This window comes from Onthophagus taurus, chromosome 1, assembly GCF_036711975.1.
Source record: "Onthophagus taurus isolate NC chromosome 1, IU_Otau_3.0, whole genome shotgun sequence".
Lineage (NCBI taxonomy): Eukaryota > Metazoa > Arthropoda > Insecta > Coleoptera > Scarabaeidae > Onthophagus > Onthophagus taurus.
In genome coordinates this window covers 7,815,061-7,830,928 of record NC_091966.1, presented here as the reverse complement: position 1 = coordinate 7,830,928, position 15,868 = coordinate 7,815,061, and the positions used below count along the sequence as shown (strand labels likewise).

Genomic DNA, 15,868 nt, shown 5'->3' with positions numbered 1-15,868 from the left:
ACATTGTCCCCCGAATTGCAAAGGAAAGGGTTATTACGACGAATCTTGCAACTTTCATACGCGATGTATTTGTGATAATGTTCATGGAATTAATTGGAACAAACTTTCAGGAAGAGGTTGAAATGGATTTCAAGTTTCATAAGTTACTTTTCTGTATTTAATAAATTGTTTTATTATAAGTATATAACACTTACATATCTACTTAAAATGTAATTATGCTAAAAACTAAACATTTCAATAATACAATATCTATTTTTATTCCTTCTTCTTGTTAGGGATAAATTTACTTGGTTTGAATTCGATCTACGCAGACGCAAATTCCATCATCATTGCAATATCCATCTTTGTAACCCATAATCAAACATTTCAATTTACAAAAAAGTACCCCAACAACATAACATTTTGCTAAAAAAAATATTTGAAAAAACAATTAGTTAGGTCTTAAAATTTATATATGTTATCAATAAAATTAAAAATAAGTCAAAATAAACTGCGGATGATTCATTTCATGCGTGATACTATCTGGCGAATCATAGCAGATTATGGAGGTTTCTGTATTTTTTATTTCTCTAAACAACTTTGCTAAAACGGCAGAATGAATGGGATTTTAGTCAAAAGAGAAGGAAGTTCTCCTCGAAAATCAACGACGAGTGTCAAACCTCACACAGCAATACAAGCGGCGGATATCAAAAAAACCCTCTCTTAGAGAATCGAGATCATCTAGATTTTGAGTTGCAAAGCAGATGTCTTACATAAAGAAAGTATGCTTCGTATTTTAGTGGGATATAATCGTCATTTAGGTATGGCCAATTGATCGTTGTCCTCCAATTCCTGCAGCTGTAACAGCCGGCGTAGATAGATTAAGAGATTCTGAAAGGGTGGCTATGTAGAAAGAGCTGTCATGCTATGCCCTATATAAACGGCGGTGCTTCATCTCGTAGACTATCTTTAATTATGGTTACCACCTTGCCGAAATGATACATTCATACATAGGTGATGATGCAATCTCTATAGTCACGCGATTCAAGTACTCAGTGATTTAAGCGGATCTATTTTTAGTTGTTCCGATAAGGAAAGATCAGAACAGACTGCAATGTGTTTAAATACGTCTACCTATTACCACAACATATAGGAGGTATATAGCGACTATTAGAATACGGTGTTTCATCAATGATAGGGATGTAACCAATCAGTCAATCCGTTCCAGTGAATTGATACGCTAGATCAGGTAACTAGTATTTCGTCATAGGTTGTGATTGCAATGAGTTTGCGCTTTTTGGGTTGTAGGTAAGGAATTGTACTTATCAGTTTCAAACTTGTTATTAAATAGATGGAAACAAAACCTTAACCGAAAGAGTGTCGACTCGAACTTGCTACCCATTAGTGGTGTAGGTACAGAATTCAATAAATCCTAAACGAGGCTCCCCAAAATCAACACTGAAGATACGCACTTTATTTTAGTATTTCTATTTTCTAGTTTTACTTTGTCAAGTAAATGTTAAAAGACGACCTTTTTGGTTATTAATGAAGTATCGTTAAAGTACAATGTTTCTACCCAAATTAAATAGTAGAACTGGTGTGATAACACGCACTTTCTGGTAAATGTAAAAATACAGAATTAACTCTTTTAGACTCGGTATCATAGAACACCATTACTCGCTACAAATGAACTGTGCTTGTCAAAAGAAGATAAATAAGTACGTATTATTCTAGGCATCAAATCAGTGGAGAAATCGCAACTTGTTATTGATACCAAGAAAGCCAGTATAGCATTTAGCCAGTATCACTGAACAATTCGAGCAACTCGAGAACTAGAAAATTCTCCGAGGTACTTTTCTCATCGTGCTCTTAAATTTTAGTTTTAGATGACGATGAAATGGTTGTAGATGATACATCAGAATCAGAAGTTGACCCTCATCGAGTTCCACACTCGATGGATTTATTGATGTTTCATCAAAAGAACAAGAGAAGGTAAATCAACTATTAGCTAGGACTATTTATACTACAGGTACTTAATCAAGAGGAAAGGGAAGTAAAAAACTTTTTAGTTAAGAGAAAGCAAATGGCAATAAATCCAATCCATTTTGCTGCAAACATTTTTAGATCCAAATTTTAATGGAATTCATCTTAATAGAGGAGAAAGGAACAGATTTTATAGACAACATGACTACTGTAACAAGTAAAAATGAGTCTGCAGAGGTAATGGCAGAATTGGCACTTCATCGATCTAAAAAAGGGTTATTTGGAAAACCATATGTTTTAAAATCAAATTTTGGGTCGACATTAAGTATGCCTGCGCCGAGTGCAGCAACAGAAAGAAGCTTAAGCATTTACAGCTTTATTCACATTGCGAAAAGAAATCGACTTACAGCTGAACGAGCTGGTAAAATAACTTTCATTGCTCATAATTTAAAATTATTAGATTCTGCCACAAATGTGGAGGTTAATGAAGGCAATGAAGACCTTTCTGATATTGAAGTGATTGAATGCAGTGATTAGGAAACTTTTCCAGAGCTGTCTGAAAATTCATTAGGTTCGAACTAATAATTGTTTAATTTTTCTTAGTAATAATACTCGTTTTTAATAAGTCCTCCATAGTAAATAATGCCATAAATATGAACCATGCCACCTTACAGCCGTCAGACTGAGTTTGCCGAGCTGTATTTGTATTTAAAAGCTTGTTCTTAGACAATTCTCAAAATCATCACATTTAGTTACCATATTGGAACTACTTGAAGTAAGATTTGCAAATATTGACCAGATGAAAAAGGTATAAAATCAATTTATTTAAGTGCTGTTTCTACTACTTTTATACAATAAGCATATTAATTATGAAGTAATTTTTTCTGTATATTTCTAATTTTGACTCATTTCTATTTTATATATACTATTTTATTTTGTATTTTATTTTATTTATTTATTTACCATTTATTTCCACAGATAAAAATACAAAATTACATAAGATACACTTAACTTAAACAGTAAGCAGTATCAGCAAATGGATCATTTTACCACACAAGCCATCTCTGCCAAATGACCCAAGTTAATGGGTCATTTGGGTTAATAGTTAATGGGTGTTTTAATGCCCAGTTACTAAAATTAAAATTATTGAAATAAAAAAAATAACTTACACTTATCATTTCGGTCTTCAATAGTGAGGGATTCTGCTAAAATAGCAGCAAAACACACAATCAAAGCCAACAATGCAAGTAAAAATTTCGCCATGATTCTGGTTTACTATTTGTCACTATAACAAAAACGACTTCCATCCTCGCTTATATACCAAGTTATTTGATTTTTTTAACTTTAATGTGTTTACTTCGATTTAAAGTATCTGAGTACTTAAAGTAAAAGACTGATTAATTTTATTGAATTTGCTCTTATTTAATTGGATTTACTGCACAATCTGAAGTGTTTTGAAGTTTAAAGTAGGTATTTAAAAATCTTTATTTTTACAAGAATACAAAATTGAATTGAAAACATTATGGACCAATGCTAAGAAAACAAAATTATTTATTTTACTTTTTCCTTGCAAATTATAATAAACAATTTATGAATAAAGTTTCGATTTCATCTTATCAATAAATTTTCTATAGATACCTACTTAAAACATGATTAATCAATCCATCAAATAAACAATAAATAACACAAACACTTTGACATTATTTATGTTGAAGTGTTTATTTATAATGATTTAGTTTAAATTTTAGGGCACGTGTTTCAAAAAAATTCTACAATTTATTAATTAATTATTAAGATTTTTGCTGTGAATTCCCTAAAATTCCTTATAAGTCATAATACTAGCGTAATCTATTGGTTGAACTGTTAACATAAACGATGAGCAACTCCCTCTCTTAATTTTAACACATATTAAGCACCAGGTGGTTGTGTTATTTATTCTTGTTTGATAACGACGAAATGGTTATTCACATAAACGCAAAGGTGGGTTTAGTAACCGACGTTATTAATTCTCAAGTTCAATCTGTACCATTTAAAATTCACGCGGATCACGATGCAAAGATTACTAAATACTTTAATAATTACGTTAAAACCAAAGAAAGCAATGGTAAGAATAAGATGATAATAAAAATAAGGCGGGCTTTTATTTAATTTGTTATATTTTTTATCATAGGTTTAACTTGTTCTTTTCGTGGACATCCTCTGGATGGAATAAAAGTAAATATTCCACAAGAATATGTAGGTGTTGTATTACACGAAAGCATTCGACCTGATACTGATAAGGAAGATCGGAAGTTTTATGCAACTAACAAATTTAGTAATGTTATTTATTGGAATTGGAATAAAACGCCCACAAAGAATGACTCTTTTATTCAAGCTATTGAATGGATTGAAATAGCTGAAGTAGTAAGTTAAACATTTTTATTTTATTAGTAATAACATGATGTTTTGAAGTTTACTTGGAAAAAAGGTTTTGTAATAAACTGTTATTATCTCATTTTTATTTGTTAACTTTCAGAAGTAACACTATAAGAAAATGGCAAAGCTTATAGCAATTCAACATCTTTATGTAATATTTGTAAATTTGACTATTATTGATTATTATAAATAAAATCTTTAATGATTAAAATCCAAATACATGAAATTCCTCTTGATTTTGTATTTATTTTTTTGTTAAGTCATTTAACGTTTCGAACTATTTACATAGTTCATCATCAGAAATCACTATAAAAAAGAAATTTAAATAAATAAAATCTGTATTGGGGATGTTCAGGAAAGTAAATTTGTCATCTTCAAGTACACTTATCTCCCCATTTACAAGGAAGATAGGTTTTGCACAAAACTGTGTAAATTGAAATCTTGGATTTTGCTAAGTAAAATTGTGTAAAATGAAAAAAACGCCAAAATGTGCATGATTTAGTCATTTATTTAAGTAAAATAAAAGTAAGATATCTTGGAAAACTCAAAATTGTACTTAGTACATAAAACAACAAACATATGAAAGTAATATAAGTACATATTTAACTTATTTTACATTAGGAACAAAAATTAAAAATAAAAGACCCTTAAAAATTAATTATAAGTATAATCACTATCATAACTTTTATGAACTATCAATCGTTTCTTTCTGATAAGTGTGATGAGAGTGACTCATCAACATTTGTGTCATATTGTATGAAATGGTTGCCCAATTTTCTTTCCAGTTCAAATCCTACACTTATGATTCTTGCTATGAACGCAATGTAATGCAATATTTGTAAATTTGATTATTGTTGATTGTTAAAAATAAAATCTGTATTGGGGATATTGAGGGAAGTAAATTTGTCATCTTCAAGTACACTTATCCCCTAATTTACATGGAAGATAGGTTCTGCACAAAACTGTGTAAATTGAAATCTTGGATTTTGCTAAGTAAAATTTTGTAAAACAAAAAAAAACCCAAAATGTGCATGATTTAGTCATTTATTTAAGTAAAATAAAAGTAAGGCATCTTGGAAAACTCAAAATTGTACTTAGTTCATAAAACAACAAACATATGAAAGTAATATAAGTACATATTTAACTTAATTATAAGTAGGTATAATGACTCATAACTTTTATGAACTATCAATCTTTTCTTTCTGATAGGTGTGATGAGAATGACTCATCACTTGAGCTTTCTTGATGCGATTCTGGCTTAATGGTTGATAAATTAGGGAAGATATAGAGTTGACAAGACTTTATCATGAAATCAGTAATTAACAATTCCGTAGATTTTTTTTGCTAAATCTTTATAGACTTCTTCATATTGATTTAAGCATTTACGAAGGTCTGGAATTCGAGAGCTCGATTTCATATTGTATGAAATGGTTGCCCAATTTTCTTCCCAAATCAAGTCCTACACTTATGATTCTTGCTGTGAACGCAACTGGTTCAGATTGCTCTTCATCTGTAACATTGTCTTCATCATGTTTGTTTGTTTCATGAATTATGTTAATTAAATCATCTTCATTGAGTTCTTCATCAGCTATTATTTCTTCAATATCTGCCTCAGCAAAATCTTCAAAACCTTCTCTTCCTATGATATGGGCCAACTCAGTGATCTGCGAATCAGAATGAAGTGAAAAACTTAATCTATATGTGGCCATACTGCATTCCAGCATTTATCATTGATTGTTTGATCGGAGTGTATGAAAGTCCAACATGCTTAACACAATCTAAAATTGTAAATTTCTTCCAAGCATCCACCACAGTAAGAGATTCACCATTCTCCATTTGTTCTAAGATAAACCTGAAAGTTTGCCTGATATACAGTGCTTTAAAAGTTGAAATCATTCCTTAATCTAACCGCTGTAATAATGAAATTATATTCTTCTGTGAAAAAAACAACGTTTACATTTTCGTGTTGTACATCTGCAGGATGACCTAGAGCAGCGTTTCAAAATAAGCCAGTTATAAATGCTTCTACAAGTGTTGAATCCAAAATAGTTACTAAAAAACATAGGAAGTATGATGAAAGTTATATATCCTTAGTATTTCTTAACAGTAATGCTAATCCGCAGTGTGTTATATGCAGCAATGTTCTTCCAAATAGCTCTATGGCTCCAGTTAAGATGCGTCGACATTTGGAATCTGTTCATGAAGACCTTAAACATAAAAACGTTGAATTTTTCAAGCGAAGTGTGACGAACTTTGACAATGAAAAAGCAACTGAGGCTTCTTACTTGGTCAGTTATCAAATAGCTCTCGCGGTGGAGCCTACTCAATTGCGAAAAATCTACTAAAATCATGCGATATGGAGACGGTAAAATGTGTGTTAGATGAAAAATCAGCAGAAGAAATAGGTAAGATCCCAGTATCGAATGACACGATAACTCAGCGCATCAGAAATTTAGCAACCAATATAAAGAATGCACTTACTTTTCGCCTGAAATCATGCAGATTTGCATTATAAATGGACGAATCTACCGATGTAGCTGGACTCGCAATATTAATTGTCATCGTTAGGTACCAGCATGGAAACACAATATCAGAGGATCTTCTGTTATGCAAATATCTACCAACACATACTACTGGACTAGAAATATTTAGTCTCCTAACTTCTTTTCTTGTACACAATGAAATACCATAAGACAACTGCATCGATATCTGTACAGATAGAGCAAAAACCATAAGTAGCACAGTACAGCTTATTAAAAATATCGCCAAAAAATGTTGTAGCAGTCACTGTATGCTTCATAGGCAGGCACTTGCTGCAAAGAAATTATCCCCCAGTTATAAGAAGGCTCTTAATGAGGTGATCAAAATCATTAACTTCATAAAATCGCGGCCTCTAAATATTCGTTTATTCAATATCTTTTCTGTACATACTGAAGTCAGATGGTTGTCACAAGGAAAGATACTAACCCGTTTTGTTTAAACTAAGGGACGAAGTACGTGCTTTTTTAGAACATAATTTCGAATTGAAAGATCGATTATTTGATAAAAATTGGCTGCTTAAAATTGCATGTTTAAGCGACATTTTTACGAAGATCTTAATTTAACACTTCAGAGAAAACAGGTAAATGTATTTACTGCTACCAAAAAAATTCTTGCTTTCAAGAAAAAGATAGAATTTTGGATAATTTGTGTGCGCTCCAATGAATATGATAGCTTCCCAACTATAAAAGACTTTTTGGAATAGGAAAAGATTGAAATAGGGCAAATATTTATTGAAGAAGTTCTTCAGCGCCTGAAAGGCTTTTAATGAATATTTTCCGAATGATGGGCAGCTTAAATATCAACAAGAACTGTGGATTAAAAATCCATTCATTATCAATACACGACCTTCAACCATATCGTCAAAATAATATGAAACTTTGATTGAAATGGCATCTCATTCATCGTTGCAAAAAATTTTAGTTAGTGCAATTTTGGTGCAGTTTGAAAGATGAATATCCTCAATTGTCGCAAAAGGGCGTGTTGGCACTTTTACTATTTGCTGTTACATATATATGTATGAAATGGGATTCTCAGCTTATGTGTCGACAAAAAATAAATATCGTAATAAACTTGACGCCGAACCTGACATGAGAATTCAATTTTCATCCATAAAGCCTAATATTAAGTATATCTGCGGTAATAAAAAGCAGCGCCACTTTCTCCATTAAACGTTATTTTAATAACTTTTGTATTAATTTTGAAAGTACTTTTTGAAACAAATAAATATTATTTTTACCACGATAAATGTGGTCAGTAAAAAGGGTTCCACTAATCAAAAAGTTTAAGAAACGCCTTAAACGGCAATCCCTTATTGGTTAAATAATTTTTGACATCAGAAACAAAGAAGTTATGGACCGTCTATTTAAAGCTATGGCAGTGACCCATGTTTTTTTATTAGCCATTCAATAGACGGGAAGGTTTTTAATGTTTATTCCTTTGAATGAGCGTGGTGATTTTGATTTGTTAATGGTTTCATATAACTGCAACAGAAAAGAACTGCTATACGACATTTCTCTACTTTATGACTACTAGCTGATTTATGAGCTTTGGCTATGAAGGTTCGCTTATACTGGAGGATAGCTTCTATTACTAAGTAACACTGCCGAGTATTAAATTATACAGCCACAATTATAGTTGCATCACATTCTAGTTTTAAAAATCATTCAAACTATGTCCAGTGTAGAATCTATTATTTTAATCCATTGTAGTTATGTTAATAAAAATAGATTTCAATAAATATCAATAGAATCAAGAGGTGGATGCAGTCTCGCTGGCTTAGTTCTTTGTCAACATGCTAAAACTAAACGTGTTGACTGCGAAATTCCGCTCTATGATGAAGGGATATAATCCATTTCACACTTTAAACAAACTTGAGTCATTTACAATTGCAACAACAACATTGATGGATAATATCTAATCTCACATCCACATGTCAAATACTAACGGATTATTATTATACTTTCTATAAAAAGTATTCTAATCAGAACAAAAAATAGGAGCATTAAATCAAGAATTGAAATAAAAATACAGAGAAGTATAGTAGGGGCACATAGTAGGTACATCAATGGGCTCAGAAAAAAAATCTCTATCCAATAACGTGAAGAAAAACTTACCGAGCAATTTGAAAATCAAAAGTTGATAATCGCTTTAAATTGAAGATGGCGTTGAAAAAAGTTTATTTGTAGCATGAATCATAGTATTCAGCAAACCTTTTCATTTGATACCTCGCACATGAAAATCGGAATGTAAATAACAGAATTACAGCTTGCGGCATTCTTGTGTGACAACCTGTATATACAGATGTCTTTTTTCTGCTAAACTTACATTAAAAATGGATGTATTGTACATCAATAGATTCAGAAGAACAATTTCTATCCAATGACGTGAAGAAAAATATATACAGCAATTTGAAAAACAAAAGTTAATAATCGCTTAAAATTGATGATAGCGTTGGAAAAAATTATTTGTAGCATGAATCATAGTATTTATAAAACCATTTCATTTGATACCTAGGCCATGAAAATCGGAATGTAAATAACAGAGTTACAGCTTGGGGCGTTTTTTGTGTGACACCCTGTATAAAAAAATGCCAATACTTACTGATACAACTTTGGCAATGATAAAATTATTCATTTGAAGAATTTAAATTGTCATCAGAACTGTCTGATTTCTACTCTTCACACTGCTCATCAGACGATTCATCATCCAAAACTTTCCCCGTTGCTTTATCGTTTTCAAAAATGTTTTTCCTTGACACCTCATCATCAACAATTCGCCTCTTTGCCTCTTCAACTTTTGGTTTTAATGTCTTATACAACTTCTTCTCTTTTCTACTAAATATTTCATCTTTTTCGGACGTGTCAGTGACGATAATACTTTTCCTTTTTTGGGGTCCACGTCTTGTGTTTTTTCTTTCACCTGCTTTCACTGCTTCATTGGTGTAGCTTGAAATGATGTACTGGTTGTGAAGGTGTTGAGCTTGTTGCTGGAAGATTTTCATCATTCTTATTTTGTTTGTACATAAGACAACAAATAGTCTTCCTCTGTAGTCTATCAAAAAGCGAAATACCTGTGCATTTGAAACCAGATTTTATATTTGTAGGAACACAGCAGATTACTGGGAGATCATAAATTGTTAGCGTGTGACCTGGATGGGATAACATCCAAGAATCTGCACCCTGATTAAAAAAAGTTTTAAATGGCCCGAATACTGCACCATTTGAGGTTGTAATTTATTTAAAGTATGTAGCGGTAAAGTTAAGATCACTATACCATTGGCCTTATTGTAATCAAGTGCTTGAAATGGGATTCATGGTTCTTTTCTATGGAACAAAGAGTGTGTTTTACAAAAGTTTCTAATACTTTAATAAAATTGCCACTGGTCATCTAGTCTGCTTTACGTATCAGTTCAATAGCACCGGTCGAGGTATCAGGTTCACCTTGCATCATTATTTTTTGGTCAAATCTTTGTCTGGGAAAGACACACACAGGTGGTAGAGCTATGCCATTGGCACCTATTATTCCCACTTGGGTTATTAGTTAGTCACGTTCTCTTGAAGTTACTTATCCTATTTGATGCTGACCTTTTTTGCTGATTATTTTCTGAACTGTGGTGACACCAGTCTGAAAAAACACTCTATGACATAAAGTTTGTTTCTTAAAACTAGAATCTAGATTGTAAATTTCAGATGATGAAAATCCATATCTAGAAATAACTTCTTCTAAATTATCAACAAATATTTTCACATTTTCTGGATTGAAGCTACTCATCCTAGCTAAACTTGTAGCTTCAGGAGTTCTAATGGATAATGACGAGTTTCTCTTTACCCGTCATTTCATTTATGGCCCATGTCTCGGGCATTTTCAAAGAATTTTTTTAAGCATATTCAAATGCAACTCTCAATATCATCCTTATCTCCTTATAATATTGGCACTTCAAAATAACCATCACTAATCCACATTAAGAACAATCTTAGTGAAAATGAATTTAGAAGTACTTCGAATTGTACTTTAATATTACATTCTTAAGACGTTTAGGAACAATTCTATGATGTATTTCCTCCATTAATGATAGCAGAGGTTGTCTCTTGTGCTAAGTTTAGATGGTTTTCGAAATAATATCATTTTATGTTGAGTGATAAAAAGTTAGATTTTGCTCGAACCACATTTCTTGTCTAATTTACAAATATTACGTAATTGTTGAATAATTATAATAAATTTTGTGACTTTTAACTTATAGTAATTAGTACTTATATTTATGTCCAAAACATAACAAATTTTTGTAAAACTAAACTGTTATTTTTTTGATTTTATTTCAGCTTCATTCTCCAATAGTAGAAGAATGATAATGTTTAAACTATTTTGTGCCTTACCTCATTGTTACCATAAATTATATTTTTGTATTAATAATAAATAAATTTCGAGTTAATAATTACATAATTATATAGTTCTTTATTTACATCACAGTAATAGATAATTAACATTAAATCTTAAAATATCCAATAAATATCACATCTAATTTTTACAATAAATATACAATTTAAATACACGTAATATATTAAAAGGATGTTTAACTCATTTTTGGTTGTTCTTTTAGTATCTCTGTAAGTTTTCCTATTAAAAATTTTTTATCGCGTCCTTCTAACAGTAATTGCTTTTTGAGAACTTTCGTCATTTTTGTGTTCGCCGTTTTCAATGCGACGTAATACATTATGCCCAAAATCAAAATGATCAGGAAAACGAAACCTACGTAAATGGTAGTTAAGTAATCAGCAATCAATTTTATCCAACTCTCTTTAGTATCATGAAGGCTAAAAAATCTATCAGTGACGGCACCCCAAATTGTGTCATAATGTCGAAACGGTCCACATACGGTGCTGGGAGATTCCTCCCCCATGGTCCATAACACTGGAAACACAGCGACTATAAACGCTAGGAGTAGAATCGCCATAAATTTCGATCTGGAAGTTCGATACAAAATCATTCCCGGGTTTGAATTTACCATACAAGCAAACTTTTTGATGTAGAACATTGCGAAGAAAATGATTATAAACATTCCAGGTAGTATGGGGGCGTAAAACGAACCCAACCAACACAGCATTTGGGTGTAAACTATGTCAAGGACGTGTTTTGATAAATCAAAAGTTTGTGCGCATACTAAATGAATAAAATTATTATTTTTATATCTTTTAGCTATGTATGCACGAGGAAAATTAACGAAAAATGTTAGAATGATGTGTGTGGCAAAATCTGTAAGTGCTAAACGATATATTTGTTGGCCTACAAATGATTCCCAACATTTACTGCAATCTTTATCACTTTCATCAATTCCAGAATTTGGTGTGTAAGTTTGTATTTTAATATACATAGATGCATAAAAAACAATCAACGATGCCATTCTTAAAAATACTGTTCGAACTAATAATATCGTTAGTTCAAAATTAGGACTATATTGTTCAAACTTAATAAATATTTTAAAAATGATTGGGGCTATCAGATTCATGCAGACTATAGTGATAGATGGCAAAAACTCGTAAAGAAAGTTTTCTATTCCTTTTAAATCTTCTTTCAATTTGTCTCTTGAAGTTTTATAAACAAAGTACACTAACCAACCACAACAAAATAAAAAGCATATTTGAATAATATTCAGTACGAATCGTACTAAAAATAACTTATTTTTTTCTGTTTTTGAACGTTGGTTTTGTGCATCTAATAATTTTTCAGTTGCTATTCTATCGCTAATTTCAATCGCAATTAATTTCCTTTTGTCTGCAGCCGCTTTGAAGTTATCTATACAAAAATCCCAACCCCCAAAAATTAAATTGCAGTATGCAGAAAATCGAACGTCACCATCATCAAATTTATAACTAATTCCTAACGAAGTGTCCCGTACGATCATAAACAACGATATGAAAAGAACTAATAAAATGGCTGCTATATAACCAATCGGTTCTAGAGAGTGTTCACCGCTTCTTTGATAATATCCATAAAAGAGTGCTGTGTATTCCATCCATCCAGTTCCTTCTACAAACTCTTGTAAGTTGTCAATAAATCGATTTGTGGAGTTGGACATTGTTATGTTAGAAGAATATTCATTATTGCATGTATCAGAATGGTTTCTATTACAGCAGTCTGAAGCTGTGGTTAAATTATCACTTGAAGGATTTGATATGTAAAATCTTGGTATAATGATTAACCCAAATATAATTATAAAATTAAATAAATTCAATAACGTGAGCCATTTTATAAAAATAAAATACGCAACAACGCCTCTTCCATAATTCCCTTCAATTTTTTTCATATCCTTTCTCCAAATATCAAATTTTGACCAAAAATCATTCCATTTTCGTTGAAATCCCGACATACAGCTTGTGCTCTCTTTCCGATTCATATTGAAAGATGTGCTCCTGTCATCAAAATTCTAAGAAAAATAATAAATAAATAACATCACAATTTATATCATTGTACTTACGCATTTTTGCTGCCTCTTCTCCGACATTGAAATCGGCAATTCTTTAATTTCCATTAAAGTCATATTGGTTTCATTACGATTAGGTTCCAACGCAAAACTCGTTTGACTTGAAATTGACATAACACTACGTACGGTATTGAAGAATTTTTTATCCCCTTTGTTACGTATTCTAACCGTTGCAACTTAAAGAAAATATTTATATAAATTGTTAAATCCAGATAACGCTAATCACATCCTTTGTTATAACAAAAACAGTTTTATGTCTTACATGCATTTTGACTAGGTAAAAGAGCTGCTATATTCAACTCTTGTTGCTGCGAAGAACTACTACTTTGCGAATAAGGTCGCGAAGAAAATGGTCGCGTTGGTTGTTGTGAAATATATGAAGATTCATCTTTTAAAGGTTTTATGTTCACTACAACATTTGCCATTGCGTTGTTTATAACAGCTACGGAATGACTATCGGTTAACTCAAAATGTATCATTCTATTGCCATATATCAGATTAGATAAGGCTTAGTTCGAATAGGACATTCAAAAAAAAACACGATAAATTAATCCGTACATCTCACAAACAAGATTATTTTTGAGTGTTTTAATCCGGAAATGATTACGTTATCACCATATTTTAGTGTTGAAAATAAGTCATAAAGTTGGTAATATTTTTTTAAACGCCACTTTTATCATTTTTTAAAGTTAATAATCCCCTCAGATTGAGTATATAATCATAAGGTTTATTATATTAATCTAGTATTCATTTAAATTTTAGAGATAAAATTATAACGATTAAAATTGTGCAATAAATGCAGTTTGTAAAATATTAGAGGGTAAATTAATGTTGCTCTTCTAGTTATTAGTATGAACAAACATATTTACAATATAAAACTAATTTAAAATGTTTATAGGTCGCAAAGAATTTTTTATGGATTATTTTGATGTATCAAATAAAAGGATTTAGATTTTAATGATCAACAAAAATATTTAATATTTGATGTAATCGCGCCAAATGCAAAGAGATAAAGAAAGCCAGCAATATATTTCTAGAAAATGAATATGTTTTGTTATTAACTAACATTTAGATTTATTTTCCTTACAGTAAAATCTTATTGAGATTAAAAAAAAAAGAGGCTGGACAGAAAAGTGGGAGACTGAAAACAGAGTGTTAATAGAGCAAACAAATTGAGCAGAGATTGAAAATAGAAAAATGAGGCTAAACAGAGACTGGATACAGAAAAAAGACTTGGTAGAAAGGAGAGAAACTTTAAAACGATTATAATGACATGAAAGAGAAGGAGAAGACTGAAATGACACTGGAAATAAAGAAAAAAGGATTGAAATGGAAAGGAAGGAAGTAGACTGAGGAGAGTAATTTCTTTCCAAAGCGAGAAAGAGACTGAACAGAGATAAGAAAATCAAAGAAGACATTAACAGTAGAGGAAAGAGGCCGAATAAGGACTGAAAAGAGGATAGACTGGAAAAAGATTACTATAGCAAGAATAGCAATACATTGAGAAGAAGCTGACTGAAAAGAGGCGCTTCGAATCTCCCGCCACCATGATGGCAAGAAAGGGGGTGGATAGAGAAGAGGAAGACTGAAATGAAAGTGGAAATAAACAAAAGAGACTGAACAAAGACTGGAAAGGAGGGAAGTAGTCTGGGTAGAGATATAGGCGACTGGAAAGAAACTACAAAGGTGAGAAAGAGATTTGACAGAGATTGGAAACAAAAACATTGGCAATAGAGGAAAAGGCGGAATGACCTCAGAGACTTAAAGAAGAAAAAAGAGACTTTTTATAGGTAGGAAGGGGAAAGACTGGAAAAAATTGCTATAGCAAGAAAGGGAATGGATTGAAAAAAACATGACCGAAAAGAACCAATATATTTATTTTTTGATAGCATTTTTAGTGTTATAACGTTATTCGGCTTACGATTCCTAATTTTTACTGGTTTCTGTTTCTCCACGTCTTCTCCTCTAGCCCTTTCATCCTCATCTCTCCAACTCCTCTGTGGTCTTCTTCTCCTTCTTCTTCCGCGTGGTATCCTATACTACTTTCTTTGGTAGTCGATCTTGACCCACTTTTTGCACATGTCCCTACCATCTAAGTTAGGCAGTTCTTATGTATCTACAATGTCATGTCTTTGTTTGTAATCCTTTCCAATCTAGATTTTTCTGAATTCAAATTAAGTAACTGGAATTTTGTCTATCGTTTCCTCTGTTACTTTGGTTTTCTCCGGTTTGAAAGTCTCACTCTTATGATCTTTGATGGTATTGGTAATTCTGACTATCACCTCGTCGATAAAATTGTCCTCTGTAGTTACCATTATTACTGCCTCTATTGGATATGTTTCCTCGTCTATTGACATAAAAGATTTGAGAATTTTCTGGTTTAGTATATGCTCCTTGAACTGCTTCTGATAGTTCATCGTAATTTCTAGCTTTAATTATTACTCGTAAATCCTTATTTCGCAATCCATTCGC

At 31.5% G+C, this 15,868-nt stretch overlaps 2 protein-coding genes and 1 long non-coding RNA gene across 4 annotated transcripts; 1 reads left to right on the top strand and 2 right to left on the bottom strand.

The window, feature by feature from the left end:
• Nucleotides 1-134: 134 nt before the first annotated feature.
• LOC111414906 (uncharacterized) lies at nt 135-3,328 on the bottom strand. Its single transcript, XR_002706321.2, has 2 exons — nt 3,132-3,328; nt 135-405 (listed from the first exon to the last, which is right to left on the bottom strand). It is a non-coding gene; the product is annotated as an uncharacterized lncRNA (long non-coding RNA).
• A 536-nt stretch (nt 3,329-3,864) lies between these two features.
• LOC111414887 (ribonuclease H2 subunit C) lies at nt 3,865-11,358 on the top strand. Of its 2 annotated transcripts, none has more exons than XM_023046353.2 (3): nt 3,865-4,066; nt 4,133-4,365; nt 4,478-4,613. In XM_023046353.2, the coding sequence occupies exons 1-3, from the start codon at nt 3,919-3,921 to the stop codon at nt 4,481-4,483; spliced, it is 387 nt and encodes a 128-aa protein (XP_022902121.2). In that variant the 5' UTR covers nt 3,865-3,918; the 3' UTR covers nt 4,484-4,613. The 2 variants fall into 2 exon arrangements, with proteins under 2 accessions (XP_022902121.2, XP_022902120.2); XM_023046352.2 differs by lacking the exon at nt 4,478-4,613 and adding an exon at nt 11,238-11,358 and having other exon boundaries at nt 3,866-4,066.
• Nucleotides 11,351-14,085, bottom strand: LOC111414886 (transmembrane channel-like protein 7). The gene is made up of 3 exons (XM_023046350.2): nt 13,659-14,085; nt 13,391-13,572; nt 11,351-13,339 (listed from the first exon to the last, which is right to left on the bottom strand). The coding sequence occupies exons 1-3, from the start codon at nt 13,873-13,875 to the stop codon at nt 11,489-11,491; spliced, it is 2,250 nt and encodes a 749-aa protein (XP_022902118.2). The 5' UTR covers nt 13,876-14,085; the 3' UTR covers nt 11,351-11,488.
• Between the last annotated feature and the right edge of the window lie 1,783 nt (nt 14,086-15,868).

Excerpts from the sequence above, each read along its gene's own strand:
- LOC111414886 (XM_023046350.2), bottom strand. The coding sequence starts at position 13,875 with ATGATACATTTTGAGTTAACCGATAGTCATTCCGTAGCTGTTATAAAC. Across the intron at positions 13,573-13,658 it reads TTTACCTAGTCAAAATGCAT|TTGCAACGGTTAGAATACGT; the intron begins GTAAGACATAAA and ends ATTTTCTTTAAG. Across the intron at positions 13,340-13,390 it reads AGAAGAGGCAGCAAAAATGC|AATTTTGATGACAGGAGCAC; the intron begins GTAAGTACAATG and ends TATTTTTCTTAG.
- LOC111414887 (XM_023046352.2), top strand. The coding sequence starts at position 3,919 with ATGGTTATTCACATAAACGCAAAGGTGGGTTTAGTAACCGACGTTATT. Across the intron at positions 4,067-4,132 it reads TAAAACCAAAGAAAGCAATG|GTTTAACTTGTTCTTTTCGT; the intron begins GTAAGAATAAGA and ends TTTTTATCATAG. Across the intron at positions 4,366-11,237 it reads GGATTGAAATAGCTGAAGTA|CTTCATTCTCCAATAGTAGA; the intron begins GTAAGTTAAACA and ends ATTTTATTTCAG.